This window comes from Halyomorpha halys, unplaced genomic scaffold, assembly GCF_000696795.3.
Source record: "Halyomorpha halys isolate HHAL.00 unplaced genomic scaffold, Hhal_1.1 Scaffold1856.1, whole genome shotgun sequence".
In the NCBI taxonomy this organism is placed as follows: domain Eukaryota; kingdom Metazoa; phylum Arthropoda; class Insecta; order Hemiptera; family Pentatomidae; genus Halyomorpha; species Halyomorpha halys.
The window spans coordinates 159,382-185,353 of NW_027113812.1; the positions used below are offsets into that span (position 1 = coordinate 159,382).

The window sequence follows — 25,972 nt, forward strand, 5'->3', positions numbered from 1 at the left end:
GGAAGATGGGCAAGTTGTAGTCAAATAATAATTAAACTATTTATTATGAGCTAACATTTCATCCCGCTTTGCAGGGCTAAAGAAAGAAATAAATACTTTTTCCTCTTACTTTGTTATATTATTTTAGTTGTTAGTATGTTTTATTAGCCCTGATGAAGCCCTACAAAGTGGGGCAAAATGTTGGCTCACAATAAATAGTTTAATTACTATTTGAGTTGTTTTGACTGCACCTGGATCATCTTCCTTTTATAATTTTCTTAAAAAACAATTCTGTTTTCAAATTATCTTTACTATGAGAAGAGGTACTGTGAGCAACTTATCAGTTTTTGTGGTGGGTTCAATTTTTTTATCTATGGATACATTTAAAACATCTAAAAAGTAAAAATGGTTAAGGGAACTCTCATGAATATTTCAGAGAAATTGATCCTATGATCATAGAATTTGTTATATGACCTAATGTTAACAATTCCATATGTTAATATTGTCCATTTAAACAGCAAAGCTTTAGTTCATATCAAATCACTAAAGAGATCTGATTAGCATCTTTCTTGTTTTTAAATATTCCATCACTGGTATCAGTTCCATCTCCTGACTGTACCTTATTTTGTTTTTTTTTAACTTATTTTTTTATTTTCTTTACTAATTACATTGGTTATTTCTTGAGTAATTAGTGAGTTATTTCTTGTTGTTATGCACTATTTCCATGTACCAATTCAATGTACCAACTGTCGACATATATATATCATATTAAATGCATCAAAGTTGAAAGCTCAGAACCAGATATTATTAAAAAATGAATTTGTGCAGAATACGAATTTGGGTCCAGCACATTAAAAGACAATGAATCCAGCTCAATGATTCATCTCTTAAAGGGCCTAATCGAAGAGGTTAAAGAAATGAAGGCTAAGCTTCAGGGAATTGAAGAGCTGAAAGACATAAAAGACTCTCTTCAAAAGCTGGCAGAGCTATCCTTTGAAAACATGGAAAGACTACAGAAAATTGAGGCCCTCCTGGAGCAACAGAAAAATAAAGTGGAGGAATTATCCGTCGAAAACAAAAACTTCAAAGTTAAATTATTGGGCCTAGAAGCCAGACTTAATCAGGCGGAGCAAAATAATTTAAAAAACACTTTAGAAATTAGAGGCATCCCGGAGAAGCAGGGAGAGACCGTGATCGGAACGATTCTCAGTATTGGTGCAGGCCTGGGCGTGAAACTGTGTCCGGACGATCTGGACCACGCGGTACGGCTCATATCTAAACAGGAAGGAGGCCCGGGCTCTATTATAGTGAGATTCATCCGTCAAACATTAAGATATGAGCTGGTGCAGCAAAGAAGAGCTAAGAGGGATTTCTCCACACGCCATTTAGGCTGGAATGATGCCCGCCAACAAGCACCTCTACTGGTTAGCCAGGCAGAAGCAGAAAGTGGTGAAAATCAAGTACGTCTGGTTCAGCGGAGGTAGGGTCAGGTGCAGGCAGTCCGATGACTACCCAGCAGTCACCATAAGCAAGACCAGCAACTTAGACGTCTTCAGTTGAACTCGGTATTCTAGCCACCACAATATTGTTTTCATTTTATTTTTTTTTTTGTATAGAAGATATTTTATTTAAATTTATTTTCATTTTTTTCAACATTTCAATTATAGCACTTATAGAATTTTCTCTATTTATATCTCCTCTTTTTTAAATTTTTTATTACTCAATCTTTATTGACTATTTTTTTCAAATAACTCGCGCCATAAATTCCCTTCAATTTCTTATGTTTGTTCTATTCTATATAATCGTAACAGTATATAAAATGTTATTTTCTATTCCTCAACCTTTTTCCTTTTTCTTACTTTTCCATTTACCACACCACAGTTATGCTTAATGTACTCAGTTCCTGTCACGTTAATGCACAATCCCTTATTGCCCACTTCGATGAATTTAAACAGTACTTCTTAGATAATTTTTACCACATAATAGCAGTATCCGAAACCTGGCTTAAACCCTTTATTCCTTCCTCTCAAGTATCTATTCCCAATTACACTTTCTTTCGCCACGACAGATCTGATCGCACTGGAGGAGGTGTTGGGTTGTATGTTCATGTTAGTCTCATGGTCAAAATCCTACTTTGCTCCCCTTCTCCTATCATTCCTCATGCAGAATACATATTTGTTGAAATTTTAAGCATATCCTCTCCCCAGTAATTTGCTATCGTTTATCGACCTCCCCGAGTTTCACTCGATCACACCTTTGAATCCTCTCTTGTCCAATTTGTTTCCACTTATTCCAATGTTATCATCACTGGTGATTTTAACATGGATGCTCTCTCAATCCACTGATAAATCCTTTCTTATTGATGTAATATTTTCCCTCAATCTGTACCTCGTTCCTTATTCTCCTACTCATTACACACAATCCTCGGACACCTGGTTAGAACTTTTTATCTGTGACTCTTCTCTAAAAATTCTTTCCTCTTCCCAGCACCCCGTTCCCTTCCTCTCATCTCAAAATCTGATTCAAATATTGTAGGACCTACCAGTCAAATGTTTTACTCCCAAAATCATATCATACCATAATCTGGACTTCCTTTCCTATCAATCCCTTCAACCTGACCTTTATTCCGTCCAGTGGGACAATATACTCTCTTATAACTCCATTGACCCTATGGTCTCCACTCTCACTTCACATCTGCAATCTATATTAGACATTCATGCTCCTCTCAAAATCCAAACCTGATGCCGTCCAACTGCACCTTTGCTTACTCCGGAAACAAAGGAAATGATAAAACAAAGAGAAGCAGCAAGAAGCTTTCTTCAGACCCGTCTGTCTGCTGCAGATTATACACATTTTAAACTTCTCCGCAATGCAACCCAATTAGCAGTTCGACGTGCTAAATCCCTTCACATTCATTACGCACTCTCCAATGCTCCTAATCCCAAATTCAAGTGGAAAATACTACAAAATTTATCCTTATCTTAATCCAATATTCTCAGCTCTCTTCCAATAACACCTGACGATCTCAGCAACCATTTCACATGCCATGCTACTGACCCATCAACCTTTCCTGAAACTCTAAATAACACCTTAACACCTTCAATCCTGAATACTTCTTTTTTTCCCACTTATCATACGAAGAACTACTATCCACCATTCTAAGATTCATACCAACGATCATGGACCGGACAACATTCCTGTTAAATTGATTAAATCCTGTCTCCCAGTTCTTATTCCTGTTCTCTATCATATATACAATTTTTCCTTGCAAAATGCCACATTTCCTTCTCATTGGAAAACCGCTTTAGTTCGACCATTTAATAAAATCTCAAATCCTTCTTCACCTAATAACTTCCGCCCTATTTCAATTCAACACAATCCGCTCTGCTTAAAATAACCCACGACCTCCAAACTGCCATGGAACACCAAAACCTAACTATCCTCATCCTCCTGGATTTCTCCAAAGCATTTGATATGGTTGACCACATCCTTCTTACCCAACCACGAAATCTTCCTCTATCCAACAGTGCTTTGCGCTGGTTTCAATCCTTCCTATCAGATCGCTCCCAGTATGTAGTGGTTCCTGATAAACCTCCATCAATGACTCGACCCCTCACCTATGGCGTCCCTCAGGGTTCATCGCTATCCCCTACCCTTTTCACTATCTACATCAATAACCTTCCCATCCTTATTCAACATTCTCAATACCATCTGTACGCAGATGATTTACAAATTTACCTTCCCTTCCCACCTTTTGACCTATTAGTTGCTACGGAGAAGATCCAAGAAGACTTGAATAGAATTAGCCAATGGGCACAAGAAAACAAACGTAAGTTGAATGCAGAGAAGACTAAGGCAATCGTAATAGGATCCAATCACCTGAAAACTATTCCTCTTATTCCAACCTTATTCCTAAACAACAATCCAATACAATTCCATCCATATGTTAAAAACCTTGGTGTCACTATAGACCAAACTCTCTCCTGGAAAAACCACGTCTCCGATATTTCCCGTCGTACCTTTTCCACCCTGAAGCGTTTAAATTATCTTCGTCACCTACTTCCTTTTGAAACCCGCAGGCTCCTGGTTACTTCCTTAATATTCCTCCAATTTGACTATTCCTGTGTGTTTTACGGGGGTGTCTCTGGGGATCTCGAAGTAAAATTAAAACGGTTAAATAATTGCTTTGTATGATTCATCTTTGGGATCCCCAGGGACACCTCTATCACCCGATTTTATGAAGAGTTGAAGTGGCTTTACCCCTCCTTCTGTCATAAATATTTCCTAGCTTCCTTTCTCTATTAAGTTATCCAATTCCGCCGTCCATCATACATCTCAGATATCCTTCAATTTAAGTCCTCGGTGCATTCCTGCAAACCTGCTCATGGCCCTCAGACTTATATGTAACTGCCCATCGAACTGCAGCCTTTGGTAGATCTTTCCTCATCCGTTCCTCTTCCCTATGGAATTCTATTCCCTCCTTTATTTGAAGTTCTAACACCCTTCCAATCTTCAAATCCCATATCTTTGACTATCTTCTGTCCACCCAATTCCGGAAGAATAACAATTGAAAGTTTCAAAAAAGCTTTATATATTTTCTGTATTTTATGTCTTAGATCTTTGTTTATAATTGTAAATATGTACACTAGCAGAAATTATATCTGTTCATTTATTACTTTTTAGTTTAATTGTATTTGATTTTTTATAATTTTTTTTTCTCCTTTTATTTACTATCAGAAGTCGTCTTATGTTTTATGATATGACAAGTGGTTTCATTTTATTTGTTTTATCATTATTTTATATATTATGTTAACTATGGTTGTTTAATTGTATATTTTTAAATTCACTGTATTATTTTATTGTACGACATCTTGTAATTTCATCTCTATTTTGTAATTTACTCTAAGACTAAAGCCTAATTTTGACACCTGTAAATTATTCTAAAGGGATCATTCCCAGAATAAATAAAGAATATTATTATTATTATTTCTAATAGGTTACAGTTAATGTTTTTTAGCATTTACTAACATCAATGTTATAATTGGTGTAACAATTCTTATAATAAGAATATTCTTTTAGCTGAGAAAAGGAAGATTCAAGACTAAACCACTTAGGAGCAAGAACAATAGAATTACTTTGTCTCAAGAAGAGAAACAAATCAGAAGACATCATCATGTTCCAATAAAAAATATTTCTTCATACACTGCCTATCATAAAGGTTTGGTTATAACTATCAAAATTTTAACTTCTAAGAATGATCATATTGAACTTTTTTTCATGTATATTCTGCTTGTACCTAAATTATAAAAACTAGGAGGAACAGACGTTAAGAGTGGATAATAATATGCTATTATCATTATAAGATGGCTTCAATTCCTGTGTGAATTGAATTTTGTTTCACTTTCAATTCGACTTGCTTTTAATTCCCATGTGAATTTAATTTAGTTCCAATTCATAAGTGATTTGAATTTTATTTCTATACTGGAATGAGTCGAATTTTATTTTCCTTAATCTATATCAGATTTATATAAATGAAGTTAACAGAGGCTATTTCATGAAAGTTATACCAAGAAGCATACAGTTGTTTTATTAATTTTTTCCATTATTTTTTATGTCTAATAATTATTTTTACTATTTTTTTTTGTAATAATAATAGTTTTTATTTATTCTTGTTGAAATTCATATAGAATATTAACTTAAACTGCAAAATATAAGCATCAGAATCTTAGATTAAAAAAAATAATAAAAATAATTTTTGAATTAAAGTATCAGGTTTGTTCTCTCATACGATTTTTCATACCATCTAGCCTGATAAGACCAATAATTCCTTGCTAAAGCTTCAATAATATTGATCCGATAGAGATTTTACAATTTAATTTGCATTTATTTATTTAATAAATTCTTGTTGGAATATTCCATGAGATGTATAGATTTTAAATTAATCAAAAAATGAAACAATTTTCAATCAAAAACTTAATTATATACATGATACTATGAACAAATGGATACAAAATGCAACACACCTTATCTTTGCTAATACTGGTCTGATTTAAACATTTTTTTTGTTATATAGAGAATTGTATCACCTCTCAAAATATAAAAATGTCATATAATGTGGGAGGTGGACTCTAAATAAATGGATATACAATGTATGCTTTCTGAATTATACGTAACCAACATTTTCTTTTCTTCATAACTTTTTCTTGATTTTTTTGAAAATTTATGTTATATATGAAAACTTAAAAGGCTTTCTTTAAAGATTGTTAAAGCCGTTTTGGTGCTACAGCCTAGAGATAAACATGTTTTTGCCTATTGCCCACTTGGGTACAGGTGAAATCCTATAAAATAAAAAAAAAGAAACATAATTGGCCAACCATTTGAGAGATGATCTTTTGAACAGAAAGATAAATATGCAGACCAATGGCCAAAAATGATTTTTTTTGGACTCAGAGGCTCTAAAACAATATATCTGTTAAAAAATTTATAGTAAAAAAAATCGGACCCAATTACAATACTCTACTTACCTAACTGGTAAGGAATATAAAGAAATTTTTAGAATAAGAATGGAAATGTACAAATGATAAATTGAAAAAGTCTATTATATATTCCAATGGAGATTTGGTACATAGAAGAAGTTTAATTGAATGAAATTTACATATAGACATGGTATGAGAACAAGGAATGGAATTCTTGAGGGATGAGGATCACACATGTAAAGATTTGTTGAATGCTGGAGTATGAACAGCCTTGTAAAAATTTAATGGCTGGGATTAGACTGAGGATTTGAACTGAAATTCAGGCTTATCTGGAGACCCTAAGCATTGAGTTATTAGGAGTAATAAATGAAGAGGATAGGTCCATGTATATAACAACTAAAATCAGGGTAGTTTTTATTTCTCTAATACTTTATTATGATTAGTTGTGGCACAGAATTCATTTGAAAAGGGTAAGTTGAATCAGTTGTTTCGACACCATATGGTTAATAATTTTTAAAAATTAAATAAACAAACAAATTTTATACAAATGTATAGTTATTTACTTTAATCTAAAGATTTATAAAATTTATTTCCAAGTCAGTTATTTGTTACTAACAACCCTTACTTTTTGTAACTAGATAATAGCCGGATGAAGACTAAAAGTGATTCTGATGATTCAAGTTGTTGCCAACTAGATGAAAACCAACCTGGCTATAAGTGGGGAAATGGAGTAGACTGGCGCTGTAGTTTGAAGGAGTCTGGTGATTGGGTTAGGGTTTATCCACTCCTGGTTAAGGAACATTGTGGTTGGAGAAGACATCCGAATTCAGTTAAAGAGGGAAGGGTTAAAGATCATGAAGTCAGACTTGTTGTAGGCAACTTGAGTCGACTATCCAAAATGGTAAAGGAAGTGTTTACTGCCAACGAAGGCTCACCAGATGAAAAGAAGGATTCCATGCTCATAGGAGACTACTTGGCTATTGATGCAGTCTGGCATCCTGCTCCTGGCTTTCATGAGGAGAATAGTTAGAAATGTGTTTAAGTGAAATCATAATTCTTCATATACTTTTTAAAATTTTATTCTAAGATTTCTTTAATCCTTGTCATAGGTGGAATAGAATGTGTGATGAATGTAAATGAGTTCTGTAACCAACAGGGAAGTCCTCATTCATTTATTCAGTGTCAATTCAGTTAGGTGTTAATAGTGCATATTTAAATTTTTTACTGAAAATCATTGCGCAAGAATAGGTTCGATCAAATGGTTGTTTAATGTATTTAAAATAAAATAAATAACCAAAGAAAGCTCCTTCACTCTCCTATCTATATACCTGCATTAAACTAAACTTAAAAGCTTGAGTAAGGTCATGTACTCAAAAAATGTTAAGTTATTAGATATCTAAATATGTACATATACTATTTATAAAGATTATTTTAAAAAAATAAAAATTAAATTACTTTTGTTTATAATAGATTTATTATACACAAGCAGACTTGGCAATGTTTTGCTACTGCTAGCTTTGAGAATGCACAATGTACAGATTGAATGAACAAAATGGGTAGTTTGATACCAATTTAGTTTAAATCAAACATGTATTTAGGCAAAATGTTAAGCATGCCATATTTTTGTTAATAATTGTCCAATTCCAATGATTTTTTTTTTTTTTTGTTTTGTTAGGAATTTATCCCTCCATTCAAATAACAGCTTTAACCCTGGATGAATGGTACTTAGGGGTTTTAGATGATGCTAAATACAAATATGATTTGTTTTTCCTAAAAATAAAAAAAATATAATTGTTGGCCTACTTTACTTGAAGCCACATTAGGTTTCTCTAATTTTTTGAGAATATAAAATCATTTAATGGAATTAGTAATATTTTTCAGAAAGAAAGAAATTGATTGGTATATAATAATCTTGAAAAAAGTGTATACTTTCTGAACTCAGAGCCAATAATTATGAAGAAGATGGTCTGGGAGCAGTCAGAAGAAAACAAAAAATAGTTAAAAACTATTTATTTGTCAATGTTTTGCTCTACTTTGTAAAGCTTCATCAGGGCTGTTGCAGTTAAGAGATATCGAAACAGCCTGACAGATATTGAAACAGCCAGGACTGTTGTTTTTTGTTTTCTTCTGACACCACCCCAGCCATCTTCATAATTTGAAGTAATACAGTCGATCATTTATACATATAGTAAAAACCAATAATGTTTAATTTTGTTTATAATTTTTTTCTATTGGCTAAATCCTGAATTCCAATAGCTAAGGACTTTCCAAGGATGGCACTGAATATTTTGGAAAAATAAAATAGTGTGTAAATTGATTAAGAACTTTCAGAGATCTTACATAATTAACAAGCGAATATTAATTTTTTTTTAAATTAGATTATACATTGTGTTTTTTTTTCTTTTAGCAAAAGACTTAAGCCCACAATTGAAGTATTTTTGTAAATTGTGATAATTTCAAAGTCAACAAACTTTATTACTATCATATAACTAATACTGTGTTCAGAGTATTAAGTAATTATATAATTAAATAATAATATATTGTTTACTATTAGTCTTTATATAAAATGAGGTAATTCATTATTATGGAGGTGGTTTTTTAAACAAGTTATACTTTCTAAATTGTTTGTACTTTTTTATAGTCACAAAATCATTATTTGACTCTAATATGGTATAGCTGACAGTTTCACTACCATGAAAAGCAATACAAAGTGGTAATAGAAGTATTGAAAAGATTGTAACATAAATGTTTCACATAAGCTGTAGTTCTTGAATAAGTGTAAATAAAAAATTTTAAATTCTCTTGAATAATTTTAATATCTTATTTGCTCACCAGTTACCTTTTTCTTATAATGTATTAATACAATTAAAAATTTTTTTAAAATGATTTTTTCCATCATTCCTCTTTCCTTTTCATATTTTATTGTGATTGTTCTTCATATGTGTGAAAAAAATAATAAATAAAAAAGTTTATAACAAGGAGAAGTTTATAAAGGGGAAGGTTTGAATCAGTTTTTAAAATGAATTAATTGTTTTCATAACAAGTTTCTCAATTATAGTGAGTTGATCATTATTATTAATATTAACAGCTGGGTCATTCCATGTCATTCCAACTCACTTTTAGACCTTACCATCTCAGAGGATTGCCTTCTAATATTTTTTGTGTTATAATCGCCAGTTATGAGATTATGAACATTTCATATATCAACCTAAATACTCACTGTAACAAACTAAAAAGGAAAGCTTCACTCTCATAATCTCAACTCTCTATCATATTAATTATTAAAATAATGCTACTATTAAAGTATTAGTAAGAATAAACATAAAACAGAAGTAAATGATTTGATTAATAAGCTGCTTTTTGCAAGCTTCTGATACCTTGGAAAAATTGTCAACAGTATTTTTAATATAATTATGGAAATGAACAAATGGTATTTAGAGTGTTCCAGAAATATTCAACGTTTTATCAAAAGTTATCTCTATGCTTAAATGTAATTTTTTTTTTCTTTTGGCTGAAAGTTCATCGTAGAAAAATGATAATGATACCAATGAATGAAAAGTTTTCTAAATCACGAAATTTAGTTTTCGAATTGTACAAGTAGAACAAAGAAAATTATTATTTTAGCATGGCTACTCACCACTGGCCACTGTACATCCCTTGTAGATTACAAGGTGAAAAAAAAATTGAACATTTTAGTTAGGTACATAATTAAAATAGGTTTTGAGAAACTTTATCTTATTCTAACATATATAGTGTTCTATATCATATAAAAGAGGATGGAATATACTGTAAGATGACACATATTCCACATCTCTAATTAAATTAGGGAAGCTTCAATAGCAATTCCAAAACATTCTTTTTTTTCCCCCATTAATGAGGACTTTCCTGTGATATAATTAAAAAAGGAACAGACATATCTCAGAAAAATTTCACTTTTTTTCTCAGTCTTTACCTACAGAATATCTGAGGTAGATTTTAATTAAATTTGATAAGGTAAGGTTCAAAATTATTTTGAATTAAAATGAAATAACCCTGTTCTATATGATTATGGTGAAACATAAATTAACTTTTTTAGTGTGTTTCTTTCTCAGATAAATTTTCCTTCTCATTCTTTTATCAATGATTTGTTTGATTCTGTTCAATTTTTTCAACTTTTAATGTTTTTATATGTTTTAATTTCAATTCCTGCAATATTTTTGAAAAATATAGACATTTTTTTTTGTTTTTAAAAATGTTGTCATTACTATTAATAGGAAAGAACATACTTATGCTTGAATAATTTAAGGCAAATTATTTTTCTCAAACAACAGATCATTGGCCTTCAAAGAGATAATTATGTATTCAATAGAAATTGTAAGGAGGCAGCACTAAACTAAGTACCTACATGAAAGATTTTTTTTTCTAGTCATGTTTTAATATAAAAAAAAATATTTAAAATTATATTAATTTTGTCATTTTTTAAATTTAAAATAAATAAAAAATAAAGTTCACATTCAGGAAATATATTTATTTACCTAAAAAAAAAAAAATTTGTAAATGGAAAACTATCTATTTTTATTTTATTTCTAATACTTAACATTAATTGCTTTATTTTAAAATCCTACATAATAAATGTGTTTCCTTTTTCATTTTTTTGTAATACAGGTGAAATAATTTAAAGTAATAAAATTTTTTTTTTTTTAAATTGAATATTTTTACCTGAGTGTGTTATGTATGTCCTAATTCTTTATACATATAATTAATATGTAACTAACAATATATTTGATTTATTGAGGCCATGGTGGTCAATGTATTCAGGGGTTTGTAGTTTAGCAAGCTTGAGTCCTAAGACAGAATGAAGAAATCAACTCATCAATTCATGGTGGAGCAAATTTCGAACTCAGTCTAGCTAGCATAATTTGCTTACCTGTAGGATAAACCGTCTTTTCTGCCATAGTTAAAGTACATAATAATGTTAAGTTCCAGCAAATATTTCTAAATTTCGTTTTTAAATACAATTTATAACTTTCGAAGCAATATTACAACAAAAAGTATTTAAATAACTAAAGTTTTTTTAATAAGAAATAAATAAAAATATGTTCCTTGATTTTTTATTTATCTTAATTTTCCATACTACAACTACAAAATAATATGCATTTGAATTCAAATGAGAATCACATATTCTACTAAGTATGGATATTCATAGAATAATTTAATCAGGTAATTTAAAAACAGTGGATGCATACCTAGAATCATTTTTGTTTCCAGGGATGAATGAATCCAGGGACAAGATTCGTTTCCTTAGGAACAAGAGTTCTATTTTTATAAAATACATCAAAGTTATTATTTTTTTGTACTTAATTTTTTCCTAGCCATTTAGCCTTCTCTACTTATTTACTCTATGATGCTATCATCTAAGGATCTAGAATTCATCCTAAAACTGGTTGATGTCACTGTTTGTAACATTGATGCTACTATATATCCTCCATAACAGCCCTGGCCATTCCTTGTGTCTCCATATTGCAGCTTGAATTCTTTTCTTATTCCCCTTAAGTTTTCATGCATAGTTATAGTTGTTTTTCTATCAATAAGTCTTATCCATCTTAATTTATTTCATTAATAAAATGTAATATGTTTGATTATTTAATCAGTTTGAGATTTGTATTCAAGAAAATTTAAAGAAAATTACACCTTTCAGTTACAAAACTAACTTTTTTTTTTTCAATTGTAAATGGGACATAAGGATAGTTTTTGATCATACCTCATTTTTTTTTTCAACTCTGAACTTTTTCGATCTTTTGTAAATAGGAAGTTCATCTTTTTATTTGGCAAAAAATGCTTGCAGTTTTACAGTAAGTGGTCTAACAGTGTTTGGTAAAAAGTAATAGTAATTGCAATTACTCAACAATTATTGTAATTGGAAACTATGGAAATGAAATTACTTTTTTAATTAATAGTTTCAACTACTTGATGAACCACTGTAATTGTAGTAAAATGTAATTGCAATTACTTTTTGCCCAACACTGTGGTCTACTAATAATTATTAAAATACAACACACAATTATTTAAGTCCAGTGAGATTATTAATGATGCTATTTCTATCCTTAGTGCAACATAAATATTTGCATCGTATTTTGATCTATTATATGCTTGAAAGAATTTGTTAGTTTTGGAGCTCCTAACTAAGGATAAAAGTTTGAAATTTCGTTATTAAGTAAATGTGATCTATTTAGTATTAAAAAAAGTCTGTGGTTCAAATTAATAGGCTTGGTTAAAGTTAGTTTAAGCTAAATGAGTTTCTTAAACAGTTATCTAACAAAAAAATAATCGAAAACTAGATCTAACTAGTGTAGAATCAGGACAAACAGATCCTGTTTTTAAAACTCCCGGTCAGCACCTTCACTTATTCTCTTAAACTATCTGAATCGTTACAATACACCTTTGAGAATTTGTTTATGATCAATAAATCCATTCTGTTCTTAAAAAAATTTTAAATTAAAGATTTGTGGAAATCCAGGCTTATTGAACGATATTGCTTTAATTTTAATACTAATGTATGAAAAGGAATAAATATACAGTAGCCATTAACGAGGAAAATGGACGCCCTTTATTCACATGGCAGTTGAACGAGCCTCGTGAAGTTCTTTCTTTCCCGTGTTCCACTATGGTAGGCATTCTCTTATAGTTAGTTTATTATTTCAATTCATCCTTATAGTTATGGTAATTATGACCAAATATGTCAATTTTATAAGTTATTTAGGCCTTTCTTAATTGATTAACGCTTGTAAATAACTCAAAGTAACCCCTAGAAATGATTTTGCCCACGTTGTATGGCGATTCATATGTCAACAATACTTCTCACCTTTTTCCTTTTATTTAATTTTTTTTTACTACTTATATAATTTTAATTTCTTAAAGTTTGAAATATTACTCCGAAAATTGTTTAAAGTTGTAACCGTAACATAACCTATTAAAGTTTAGTAATAAGTGCTGTTTTCGGCTTTTATTTGCTAAATATTTATATACATGAATTGATTTCTATCATTTATTTTGCAGGCTCGTGGCCCTAAGAAGCATCTGAAGCGTTTAAATGCTCCAAAATCATGGATGTTGGACAAACTTGGTGGTGTTTTTGCCCCAAGACCCAGCTCTGGCCCACACAAACTGAGGGAATCCTTGCCCTTAGTTATTTTTCTTCGTAATAGACTCAAGTATGCCCTTACCAATACTGAAGTGACCAAAATTGTTATGCAAAGACTGATCAAAATTGATGGTAAAGTAAGGACAGACCCCAACTATCCTGCTGGTTTCATGGGTAAATATTGTTTTAATTTATATTTGGTAAATATTTCCTTAGATTTGTTACTTAATTGTGATTTTTATTTAAGATGTGATCAGCATCGAGAAAACTGGTGAATTTTTTCGATTAATCTATGATGTTAAAGGGCGCTACGCTATTCACAGGATTACTGGTGATGAAGCCAAGGTTAGTATTAGGTTTTTTCTATTATTTAAAGTAATAGGTATTTTTACTGTGCCCTTAGTATCCAATAAGATTTAGGATTTGCTTACATATTTTTATTGTTGTTCCCTTGTTTGTATTGTTTAATGTTTAGTTGACATCACTTATAATTAATAATAAATGTTACTGATGTTTTAAAAGTTACAAACAAGTTATCTTTTTATTGATTTGTAATTGTCTGAGGTTGAATATTACATGTTTTCATATGATAGTTGATCTTTTCACTTTAGTGGCACATGGTAATTTTGACACAAGGCACAATTACTTTTGTTATTAAATCAAATAGCATTCTTATCCATCATAATTATGTATTCATGTTGATAAATGTTATTTTTAATATATTTTATTCTAGTATAAGCTTTGCAAAGTTAAAAGAGTGCAAACTGGACCTAAGGGTATTCCTTACTTAGTGACACACGATGCCAGGACTATAAGGTACCCAGATCCACTTGTCAAAGTTCATGATACCATTCAGCTCGATATTGCTACTGGCAAAATAATTGATATCATCCGAATGGAGTCAGGTATGTTTTTGTTTTATATCTGTCAATAAGTGGTTCTGATTTGTTTCCACATCACAATTTCCTTTTACTTATTTCTACATGGTTTTAAGTAAGGCATGTTAGGATATTTACATGTTTTTACACTTCAGTGTAAATATATTTTTGAACTTACGGATTAACTCTGCACTTAATATTTATCATAGATCATATATTTTTCCCTATGTAATTTTTTCACAAGGTGATGGAGTAGTTAAAGATAAATATACTTAATATTGGCTTTATAATCTGAAATATAAGTTGATAAGTTTTTCTATTATTTCTTTCAAAAATTTTGTTAAAAAATAAATTTAGATAAAATTAGTTTTTTTATTTGTAGATTCTTTTTCAACCCAATTAGTCAGATGCAGAATTTAAAAATTTAGAATTAAATATGAATGAAATAAAAATTAACTATATGAGATTGATCATGTTTTTAAATCTTTACCTCACGAGTGTCTTCAAGATGGAATTTTGTTACCTAGTGATTAATATCTTGTCAATAAACAATACAATACTGCTTATTTATGAAATGTTGGTATTAACATATATCAAATAATTTTCGTTGTGACTATTCTTTACCAGAGAAAGATTTTGAACTTTTTGATCAACCTAAGTTTTTAAAACTAACTTCTACGTTATTTTAGCCTTTCTGAATATACTTGTTAATGTTTAATATTTATATTCTCTTCAAGTGATGAAATAGACCTATGGCATTTGATCATAGTTTTTTCTAGAAATGATAATTTAATACTTCCTTACTCATCTGATGAAGAGATCATTTGACTTTATTTGATCAATCTTTAATATATAATATATTTGAATTATATCAAAATTAGTTTTATTTAAAATATTGAAAACAAATCTGCATCTAACTACAATTTATTATTATTATGTAAATAACTCTTATAATGAAAACTACAATTAGAATTTAATATTATCTTTACTAAACATTAATCAAATTAGAAAGTATTTATCTTTTAAACATTTTTAATTTAAAAGTTAAGCTTTTTATAGCTAATTCATTCCAGGAATGTTTGAATTATAGGAGAAAACATAGTTTATTCATTTATGAAATGCAATTTTAATATAAACAAAAACAGCTTAAAATTCAAATGATACAACATAAATATATAAATGAAACATTAGATCAAAAAATATAAACATTTTACAGATGTAATAAAATACTTTCCGATTGAAGTTCATATTTGTTAAAATGATTTTTTCTTGATGCGTCTTCTTAATAATTTCCATTTCACTACTTCACTTATATTATCTTTAAATACTTTAGTTTCAAAGTCGTATTATTTATTGGATCATGATTCTAATTAAATTCAATCAAACATTTCATTGTTGACTTCTGTCTTATTATATTTGACTCCTAGTTAATTTTATAAAAATCTTCAAAAATATGTGCCATGTGCATTATATTCTAAAAGTAAATAAACTTTTTTGATCAGATTTGTACACGTCTTGTTACTTCGAGTTTTTAGAAGAGGCTGTCTAGTTCTGTCTTTCTCAGTTCCTCGTATCGGTTTAATAGTCTGACAAGTGCAAGTCATTTTCCTTTTTTATTATCACTTTTCTGTCTCATTATGTTAAGAAATAATTGTTGATTAGTTTTTTCTTTAAAAAGTTAATGTGCTTCATATAAATAAAATAACAAGTTTTATAAGTTTGTGTTATTGATGTATATTATTAATTATAAATGCATGGCATTCGGTGCTTGTTTTATGTAGACTGCATTGTTCCGGTGTCTTGACATAAATCATTCTAATTATCCAATATTGAAATATTTAAATTTACGAAATATTCACTTTACTTACAAATGATTAAATAAATGTTATTTATGAGCACAATGTATTGATATACTATTTAAGATGTCTAATAAGCCTATGTTTCCAAGAAATTATTTATAAATCATAAATAATTCTTAATTCAGACCTATGAAATGAATCATAACTTTTTACATTTAAAACATATACTTTTCTTTTATCATCAAAATAATAATGTTTTCTTTGCATAATTAATATAAACTTTTTTATATTTTTCACAATATTTACATTTTATTGTTCTATTTTTAATGTCTCTGCTCTGTTAATAGCAAAAGTTAACATTTTTTTATTTTACTTTACCAGAGATGTAAAATGTCACTACAATGTACTAAGTATGTTGTCTGATATATTAAATTTTATGAATATCTTGTTGCTGTATAATTCTTATATGTACAAGTTAATTTTTTTTTCAATTAACCATGCTCTTATTCAATACTGCTAGCCATAATTAGATGATATGAAATTATTTATTTTATTTTTTCTAGGCAACCTTTGCATGATTACTGGAGGTCGTAACTTGGGAAGAGTAGGTACTGTTGTAAACAGAGAAAGACATCCCGGATCTTTTGATATTGTTCATATCAAGGATGCTAGTGGACACACTTTTGCCACACGGTATGTGATTTACCTTCCGTAACTTTTGCTTTACATTTTTTTAGTGATATTGAGCATTGAGCCTTTTATTTTTTTAGATTTTTAATGATCCTTTAATATTTAATAATCCTTGCTCGCCTAAGCTTGATTATGTGTTGTAATATGCTGGTTTTAAATCCATTGCATTATTCTATTAATTTTTGTTTTCGTACTTACCTAGCCAGTACTGAGATTATTTCACTTATATTGTGAACTTGATACTGTACTAGTATTTTTTAAATTTAATTTAAATCTACTTATTAACTATATTGTGGAATAATATAATTGTTTAAGAAATGTTCTATAATAGTATTTAAAGCACTAATAATAGATAAATTTTAAGACCATCATCAAAGTTGTGGTATCAGACAATTTTAATGTTACAGTCATAACTGCTGTTTTTTTTTTTGGCATTTGTGTTAAAAAAACTAATTCATTTTTTCCTTTATTTTGGTTGAAATAAACAATTTTGTACAGTTTCAATTCTGTAGACTTTATTTTAAGTAATTTTATTTTATTTGTATTAATATTTAAATTTATTTATTTTAACTAATCACAAATTAGTTGTTACCACATTTTTTTAAAAATATAATTTCAACTTATCTTTTGTACTATATCGGTTTTATAGGATACAAAGCATCAAGAACAATATATTTTTATATTAAAAAGTAAGAAAAATTTATTAAAATTAATGTTTATGCTTTGTTTCATTATTGTCATTAACTTCATGTTTTCTTTTCACATTCAAACAAGAGTTTGTTATTCCTTTGTTTTTCCTCTTCACATAAATGAATAGAGGGACTATTTACTCTCAATAATGGTCCTATTTAATCTCTTTGATGACATGTGACTACTTATTTATTACTTACTAGTGTTAAGTTTAAAATAAAAATATTTCATCCATTAGTTAAATGAGAATTAATTTATTCTAAGCATTTCCATCAAGCATTCCATTCTTGACTGCCTAAGCTAGGAAATTAGTTTGAATTTTTATAGTTTTAATTCTGTGATCTCACATATCATATGTTGGATTCCCTAATGCCATAAATATGTTTTTTTATAGTTCTTAATTACAATTTATGGTTTGTATTAGATTTTGTATAGTAAAATGAGATGTGGAAATTGTTAAGTTGTTAGTGTTCCATGTGGCAGATTATATGATAGAGACACACACATTTTAATTCATTCTATGGCAATAACTTAAATTAAAACTTCTGCAGTGTATTTTGTGTTTTATTAGGAATGAGTTGGATAATGTCATACTGCATGTGGTAGTTAATATTTGACATGATTGTATAGTGTTTCTCACGAACAATACAATACATATATAAAGTAAATGTCTCTATAATTATTAAAGTTTTTATATCTGAACATTACATAGTCTAGTTTAATGTTATTATACTACATAATCTTCATTTAGTATAATGTTATTATGAAATACTTAATTTTCATTTGATTAAAATATCAGGTTCTTCAGAATTGTCACTGGTATATTGAAGCTCCTTTTACACAAATATGGGGTTTATTACTCACACATTATCTTAATTATTATATATTTCAAATATTATGTTTGAATAGGTGCATTCAAGGTATTTCATTTCGAAAATAAGAATCAGTTACTTTATTTAATTGTAGATTAAAGGAAAGAAAGGAGGTCTCGATCGAAGCTGTAATATTTTTGATTGGTAAATGTTACAGTCAAAATGAGGCCTATATTAATGTCTACTGATATGGTCACTGGATGATTTTGTAATGATTCAGTACTACCCACGGTGTGAGACATTCTTTTATTTTTGCTGCTATTTTTGTTATGAGATAATATCTTTGGTGCTAATATATGAGTGCTATAAGGGCTTAAGTCACTTTTTGAGCATTAGGAAATTATGTCAAATTATAGCACCAAATCAGAGCTACCGGTTGGTATTATGGTCTTTATGCTTCAGATAGACTTACTACTATATTGTTTTATAAAAATAACAATTACAAAAATATCAATAATTAGATTTTACATAATGTTTTGAACTTTCTTTTTGGTCTCCTGAAAAATTCATATTTTACTTATGACTGTGCATCAAAGATATATGCTATAAATTCAATTGAATGTATGTAGTTATTAATTTAATAGCATAACTACAAAAAAGCATAATTCTATAAAAATGTAAATAACAAAATTTTACCCTTCACAACAGGAATATTTTATTTTAAAATGGTCATATAGTTGTTATTATAAGGCCCTTATCGAAGCTGTGATATCTTTATAATATAGGTATTACAGTCAAAGTTGGGCCAATATCAATGTCCACTGCAATGGTCACTGGGTAATTATGTAATAATTCAGTACTACCCACGGTGTGAGACATTTTTTGGTTTATATGTTTATATATAGTATAAATGTTCGGTTATATCTAGTGCATTAAATATATACATATTACGAATTAATGTAGCAGGGTCTCTTTAATTCAACACATCCAGTAGTCTGAGAGAATGCTAGTTTGCACATTCTTGATAATGTGTGCAAGAGAGACAGAAAGTTGTACTCCTACTCTTTCTGTCTCTTATTAAATATTGCACATGAATTATTACTCTTCATCTTAGAACATATTTTTTTAAATTTCCCATATCGAGTTTTGTGTAGTTCAATGTTTGTATTTTATTAGTTAGTTGAATTGTGTCTGAACCTGATGTAAGTGGAAAAAGATAACACAGAACACTAAACTTTGATAAATAGAGGAAAAAGGATGAAAAGATTTAGTTTGAGTTTTTGGAAGTTGCACTAAGAAAGAAATAACCTTTAAAGGAGTTATGAAAGGTGGTGGTGAATACTGTTTAGTGGCCTATGTTTTGCATAGATATTTTCTTCAAGATCATAACTATATAAATGCATGTGTACATAATCAATAAATATATTTTGAGTGTCTTCCTGTCGTAGCACATTTCTATTTAATCTCCAGTAATCTGACTTAAACTGTTTATGATGTTTGTTGCATTTGAGAGTCACGACTGTTATACTATAACTGCATAAAATATCTATCTAAGCATATTGAAATTTTGAACCCTTAAAAATAGGAATGGACAATTAAAAAGATTAGGGACAAAGTTCATTTCTCCTGGTGCTGGAGTTCCCACTATTTATTATATATGTATTGTATTTAATTTCAAAATGATCATATAGTTGCTATTATGGGGCTCTTATCGAAGCTGTGATATTTTTATAATGTAGATGTTGCAGTCAAAGCAGAGCCAATATCAATTTCCACTGCTATGGTCACTGGGTGATTTTGTAATGATTCAGTACTACCCACGGTGTGAGACATGTTTTTGACTTCTTCAGCTTGTTTTAAATGGGATTGTATATGTTTTGAAATATATTGATAACTCTGTCATTACTGTATAAAAATGTAATTGTATTGTAAAGTAGATAGCAACATTTAACCCTTCATAACAGAAATAAACAATTTTTGTTTCTCCTGATGCACTGGATTTTTATAGAGAATATAATTTATTTCAAATTGATCTCATTTAGTTGTGATTATGGGGCTCTTATCGAAGCTGTTATATTTTTATAATATAAATGTGGCAGTCAAAGTAGAGCCAATATCAATGTCCACTGCAATGGTCACTGGATAATTTTGTAGTAATTCAGTACTACCCACGGTGTGAGACATAACATTTTTGTTCTTATTAGAATACATTCCTTGATGTTAACTAGAAATATATTATTGCTTTTTATTAATGTTCAAAATATATTATAGCCAGTTTTTTAAATGTTGTTTTACTGCAGAAATTTTGCTTATTTGTAATACAATAATAAAGAAAACAAGTTTAAGATTAAAGTTTAGTATATTGTAATGGTAGTTATTGTCATTGACCATTGATGGAATCACAGAAAAGTTGGTGAGGGAATAATGGGGTCATGAACGAACAATGTAAGTGTAAACGAATTCACTTTTTCTTAACTTTGTGGTCTCGTCACCCTGATGAAAGCCTACAACTTATGCCAAAATGTCAACCCACATTAAAGGAATTATTATGCTTTCTGTGTATTTTCTACTTTACTATGACCTCCGTTATTAATGTTTATATTTAGTATTGGATTTCTATTGCAAGTTAAACATTCATGATAGATAATTTTATTTCCTGTGTGTATAGTACAAATTTATATTAATATAAATATTGACCAGTCAACTTTGTTACTTCTTGGTAACTGGTAACAGTAACCGGTACTGTCTTGTTATCTATTAGCTAATTTTTGTTCTAAAAAATAATATTTGTTTGATGACCTTATTGATTTTAAAGCTCATTTTTTTATAGTTATTTATCAAATATACTCATATCATCATGCATCCCCTACAAATTTGTTATATTACACCAATAAATCTTAAAGAGGATTTATTACTGCTGTGGTATTGGAATTAATATATATCATATAGTTGTCATTATAAGGCTCTCATCGAAGCTGTGATATTTTTTATAATGTAGATATTACAGTCAAAACAGGGCCAATATTAATGTCCACTGCTATGGTCACTGGGTGGTTTTATTTATAATGATTCAGTACTACCCACGGTGTGAGACATATGCTTTTTAAATCCAGAACTGTTGAAACATTGTTTTATTTGCATAAGTTACGCATTATAGTTTTTATTTAGATGGATTAATTAGAATAGTGTTTTTTATATTTCTTTAGTCTTGGCTTAAATTTTACTGCATTCTTTGACAAGTAATGCTACCAAGCACTGCATTTACAGTAAGGTGCATTTAAGGCCTCGATCCAAGCTCTTGCAACAGATGGTGCCTGCAGCAAAGTTTAGGGCCTATATTGAATTTTTTCATTTTCTATTGTTCCTTGTTGTTATGATATTTTTACATCACAACATTGTAAGTGAATGGTACAAAGATTTTATCAGTATGTATTGAAACCTACCAAAAAAAAAAAAAAAAAAATGATTCATATGTTTATTATAATTGTTATTTTATTTTGTTTGTTATTAAAATTATTTTATTATTTTTCTTGCAGATTGAATAACGTTTTCATCATTGGAAAGGGTAGCAAAGCTTATGTTTCATTGCCTAAGGGTAAGGGTGTGAAACTCAGTATTGCTGAAGAGAGGGATAAGAGGCTTGCGGCAAAGGGTGCATCCAGCTAAAAAGCATGAAGTTGTAATAATATTTTTAAAAAATATAAAAGTTTTGAAAAATGTATCATTTATTTAAATTAGTAAATCACATACCTCTCACCTAAAGCGTTATTCTAGTGTAATGAAAAGTCTTTTGTTTAGGATGTCATGGATGAAGTCGCCTTAAAAAAGCAGGTTCATTTAGTGCTTTTATTTGAATGTTAAGCCTTGAACAAATGTCAAAGTATTTCCACTAGAATTTGATTTACGGCAACCCCAGTAAATATTCTTACTGTTTGTCTCCTTAAACTAATTTATGGTTCTCTGGTGGTAACTGTTTTAAAATTTTGTCTTGAAGTAATTTTTTATTCAGAGGTTTATAAACTGCTATGACGACGGTAGGGGTAGACTAGTGACTGAAACAACCTCAAAGTTAACTATGTTGGAAATTATATTTTTAGTGAAGCTAATATTATTTTTGCTTATTAAGGCTGCAACACCTTTTCTGGTATTTTTGAAATAAGTACAGTCTCATGTAACTTTTATTTTGTTATTATCCTTATAACTTTTTTATTATTATCCCTCTCCTTTGGAAATGTTCATCTTTTAAACAATCATTTTACTATTGTCGAAATGTTTTTTGAACAACATACGTGTTTAAAAGCAAAGCTTTTACTGTTAGTTTTCAAGTAATTCCATACCGCTAGAGTTTTTAGTGGCCGAGGGAATGGAAGCGTCAACTTGGGCTGTCTCAGTACTGTAGTGGTGTGGTGCCTGTTCAAATGATATAGGACCCATGTATTGTGAAAACTTGACCTTCCCTCTCCTGCTCCCTTTAATCATAATTAAAATAGGTAGGTTACTCTTTACTAAGCCTCTTCACCTCCCTTAAAAAAAAAAGAAATCTTAAACCACCAATTGGTCTTTTGTATATCACACTGCTATGTAATAGTGCCATTGTAAATCGAGTACTAACTCTTTTACTATTAAGAGAAGGATATCACTACTCCTTAACGTTAAAAAAGCTTTAATTGCGGCTGACACAAGATCCTATGGAAACTGATGATGTAATAAAAAGTGTTGAGACTATACCAGGATACAATTTGATTTATTTAATAAATAATTACCAGTATCAAGAAATTGAAGAAATTATATTTAAATTAAAAAAGGTTTAATTGCGGCTGACACAAGATCCTAGTATGGAAACTGGAAAGTTTCCCTGGTAATCTTATCATTGCTACTATATCCCTTTAAGCTCGCATATTTAATCTACAAATAATGGCTTTACAATAACCAGATTGAAATTATTTCTGCAAAACCACACACATGTAAGTTTTTCATTTGGGAAGCTACATTGATCAGTAATAATAAGAATGGAGCCTTTAGTAAAATTATATATTTAAGTTTTCTTGAATATATATAAGACCAGGACTAATTACATAACGTCCAATTTCTCATCTACTGGCCTAATAGCTGCTCTTCACTCATGAAGCAAGATCTCAAGTAACCTATCTAATATATGCTGAAACCTGATTGGTCTTATTTTATGTAACCTTGACTTTGATATTTTTATAAGGCTCTTGGTTTATTTTACACCATTATATTGCAGAAGATAAGCCAAATATTGCACTAATTTCATACACCCAAATCATACCAATCTTGATCATTTCTATTATCTGTTGAGCCAGAATTATAACTAAAAAATCAAGTTTCTACAATCATTAAATTGGAGATGAAACCAGCATTGTATTTCTTTTGTGTGGTTACAAATATAATTTAAATAAATTAGGAAAGGTTTAGTATTCTCATGAAAGTAATTATTGAACTTTTTGGGGTTAGCACTTAAAGAAAATCTATAAGTTTATTCTGTTAAGATCAGATAGATTTGATGTTATAGGAATCTGTGAAGTGTTTTGTATCAGATGTATGTAAATATCAGTTTTATCAACCTAGATGACCCAACAATTTTGGAAGGATTTACTGCAACAAGAACTATCCATTTTATATTAATTTTTGATTAGTTTTCTGTGTAGTAGCACCTGATCTCAGTTTTAACAAATTTACTTTACAGTTTCATTTGCGTATGTCACTTGAACAAGTCTAGTGTTGAAAATATTGATAAATAAATATAAGTTTTACAACACGGAAGAATGATGGAAGTTTTTTTATAAGAGTATGTTTATTTTTTTTATATATTTAATTTTAAAACTAATATTGGATTTTAAATAGAAAGCTGGTTTCCCAATGTTTCTTTACACTTGGCTTGATTTGCCATTAATTTTGAAAGTGTGCTTGGGTCGTATGAAAAATGTACTTTGTTTTTAGCAAGAAGCTAAAAGAAAAATTGAGATTCAGCAATGGGAAGTTTCATGTACCATGGATGGAACAGATCAGAATATTTATTTATGTGGGTCAAAGTGATTAGTTAAAACATTCAACCTGTAGTGTCATCTTGCATACTGAAGTCTTTCAAAATTGTCAAGTTATTACATAAATAAATTGATATTCTAGATTACACAAGGTTATGAAATGATAATATTCCTTGTTCAAAAAATAAATGTAATTTTAAAGTCAACTGATTTTAATTTAACTTCTTTATTCCCCGTTCAGTAGATTATTGGGATTCTGAAGTCTACAATTCTGATTTTTACACTTCACTATCTTATACTCATTTACCACCACATTTATGGTGTAGTCAATTATAATTGAATAATGTAGATTAATAAAATTGAAAATGGTATGCTTGGTCGGCTTGCGGTTGTAATCTGCCTAGCCTGTAAGTGCCAGTATGTAATATGTTTGACATATTAAAAGTGAACACAAACTAAAATTTGTATTATAGAGGTGTGTTTTAGCAGAAATGTTTAGTACCAAATATAGTTAATAAAGTATCCTTTATTTGGTTATATCTCTTAAAAAGAAATTTATTGTGTAATTATAAGAAAGTATTGGAAGACCCAAGTCTTCAAGATGACACCACAGGTTGAAGGGTGTAATTTTCTCCCACCTCTTGCCATGTCTTCAAGTGGCAGCATTATTTTGGTATTTAAAATTTCTGTTTCCAATCGAAATGTGTTTGATTCAAGATTTTTTTCACACCATCTGTCAATCAAAATTTGTTTGAGGTATTATTTGTATAAGGTTTAACATTTTGATAAAAAAAAAAAAAAATCAATCAATAATGGTTATATCTATGTTGTACCTCTCTCCTCATAACGTTTTGTATTAAAAATTGCACTATTTTTCTCTGAGAAAAAGCGGGAAAAAAGGAAGAGGCCATGGAGTGCTGCCATCTATTTTACTGGCAACACCAGTGTGGTAGCGTGAGCGTCAGCCGCAGGGTGTGGAGGAAAATATTACTGCCCCCATTATTTAGGTAGGCCCCTCCCACGTTTCGCTATGCCACTGAAGCACATGTATCTTAGCTTTAATCCAAGTTTTAGGTTTATCACCTCGCCTACCGCCAGATTCACAATTAAAAAAAGAAAAAGCCAAAATTTTGGATCTTATATCAGCTTTTTGCTTACAACTATGAAACTAAGTATTCTTCGAAAATTAACCCTAGAACGACACACTGGGGTGTCATATTCCCCAGCACTTTGAAAATATTGAATAATTCCTACATGTGTAGCTCTTTTGCTAAACCCCCCCCCCCATGTAAATAACTATCATTCATAACATAATTGATTCTGAAATTCTGCTGCCATGTGTCAGTCTTATTTTGCCATTTATTGTGATTTGAACTAGTCTTGGGGTATCTCACACCTCAGAGTGTCCTAAGTGAAAGTGTTTAGGGTAACTCGCACCCCAGTGTATCGTTTGTGTGAGTGTGAAGAGAATATTCAACATTCTAGTGAGCCAATTTGGTCAGGTTATCTTGCCTGAAGGAGTT

At 29.6% G+C, this 25,972-nt stretch overlaps 2 protein-coding genes and 1 non-coding gene across 4 annotated transcripts in view; all 3 read left to right on the forward strand.

The window, feature by feature from the left end:
• LOC106690747 (probable tubulin polyglutamylase TTLL2) overlaps window positions 1–9,251 on the forward strand; it is a gene marked incomplete at its 5' end in the record, with an annotated part of 28,384 nt that extends 19,133 nt beyond the window's left edge. The window contains 2 exon segments of the mRNA XM_067051126.1: window positions 5,059–5,197; window positions 7,094–9,251. Coding sequence (XP_066907227.1) covers window positions 5,059–5,197; window positions 7,094–7,485 — 531 coding nt within the window.
• A 3,695-nt stretch (window positions 9,252–12,946) lies between these two features.
• On the forward strand, window positions 12,947–22,165 carry RpS4 (ribosomal protein S4). 2 transcript variants are annotated; one of them, XM_014436283.2, is made up of 6 exons: window positions 12,947–13,101; window positions 13,491–13,749; window positions 13,823–13,920; window positions 14,309–14,480; window positions 16,816–16,945; window positions 21,981–22,165. In XM_014436283.2, the coding sequence occupies exons 1-6, from the start codon at window positions 12,991–12,993 to the stop codon at window positions 22,108–22,110; spliced, it is 900 nt and encodes a 299-aa protein (XP_014291769.1). In that variant the 5' UTR covers window positions 12,947–12,990; the 3' UTR covers window positions 22,111–22,165. The 2 variants fall into 2 exon arrangements, with proteins under 2 accessions (XP_014291769.1, XP_014291770.1); XM_014436284.2 differs by having other exon boundaries at window positions 13,058–13,154.
• LOC112210093 (small nucleolar RNA SNORA16B/SNORA16A family) lies at window positions 21,403–21,542 on the forward strand. The gene has a single exon (XR_002944989.1). It is a non-coding gene; the product is annotated as a small nucleolar RNA SNORA16B/SNORA16A family (small nucleolar RNA).
• Window positions 22,166–25,972: the final 3,807 nt, after the last annotated feature.

Excerpts from the sequence above, each read along its gene's own strand:
- RpS4 (XM_014436283.2), top strand. The coding sequence starts at position 12,991 with ATGAAAAGGAATAAATATACAGTAGCCATTAACGAGGAAAATGGACGC. Across the intron at positions 13,102-13,490 it reads CTTTCCCGTGTTCCACTATG|GCTCGTGGCCCTAAGAAGCA; the intron begins GTAGGCATTCTC and ends TTTATTTTGCAG. Across the intron at positions 16,946-21,980 it reads GGACACACTTTTGCCACACG|ATTGAATAACGTTTTCATCA; the intron begins GTATGTGATTTA and ends TTTTTCTTGCAG.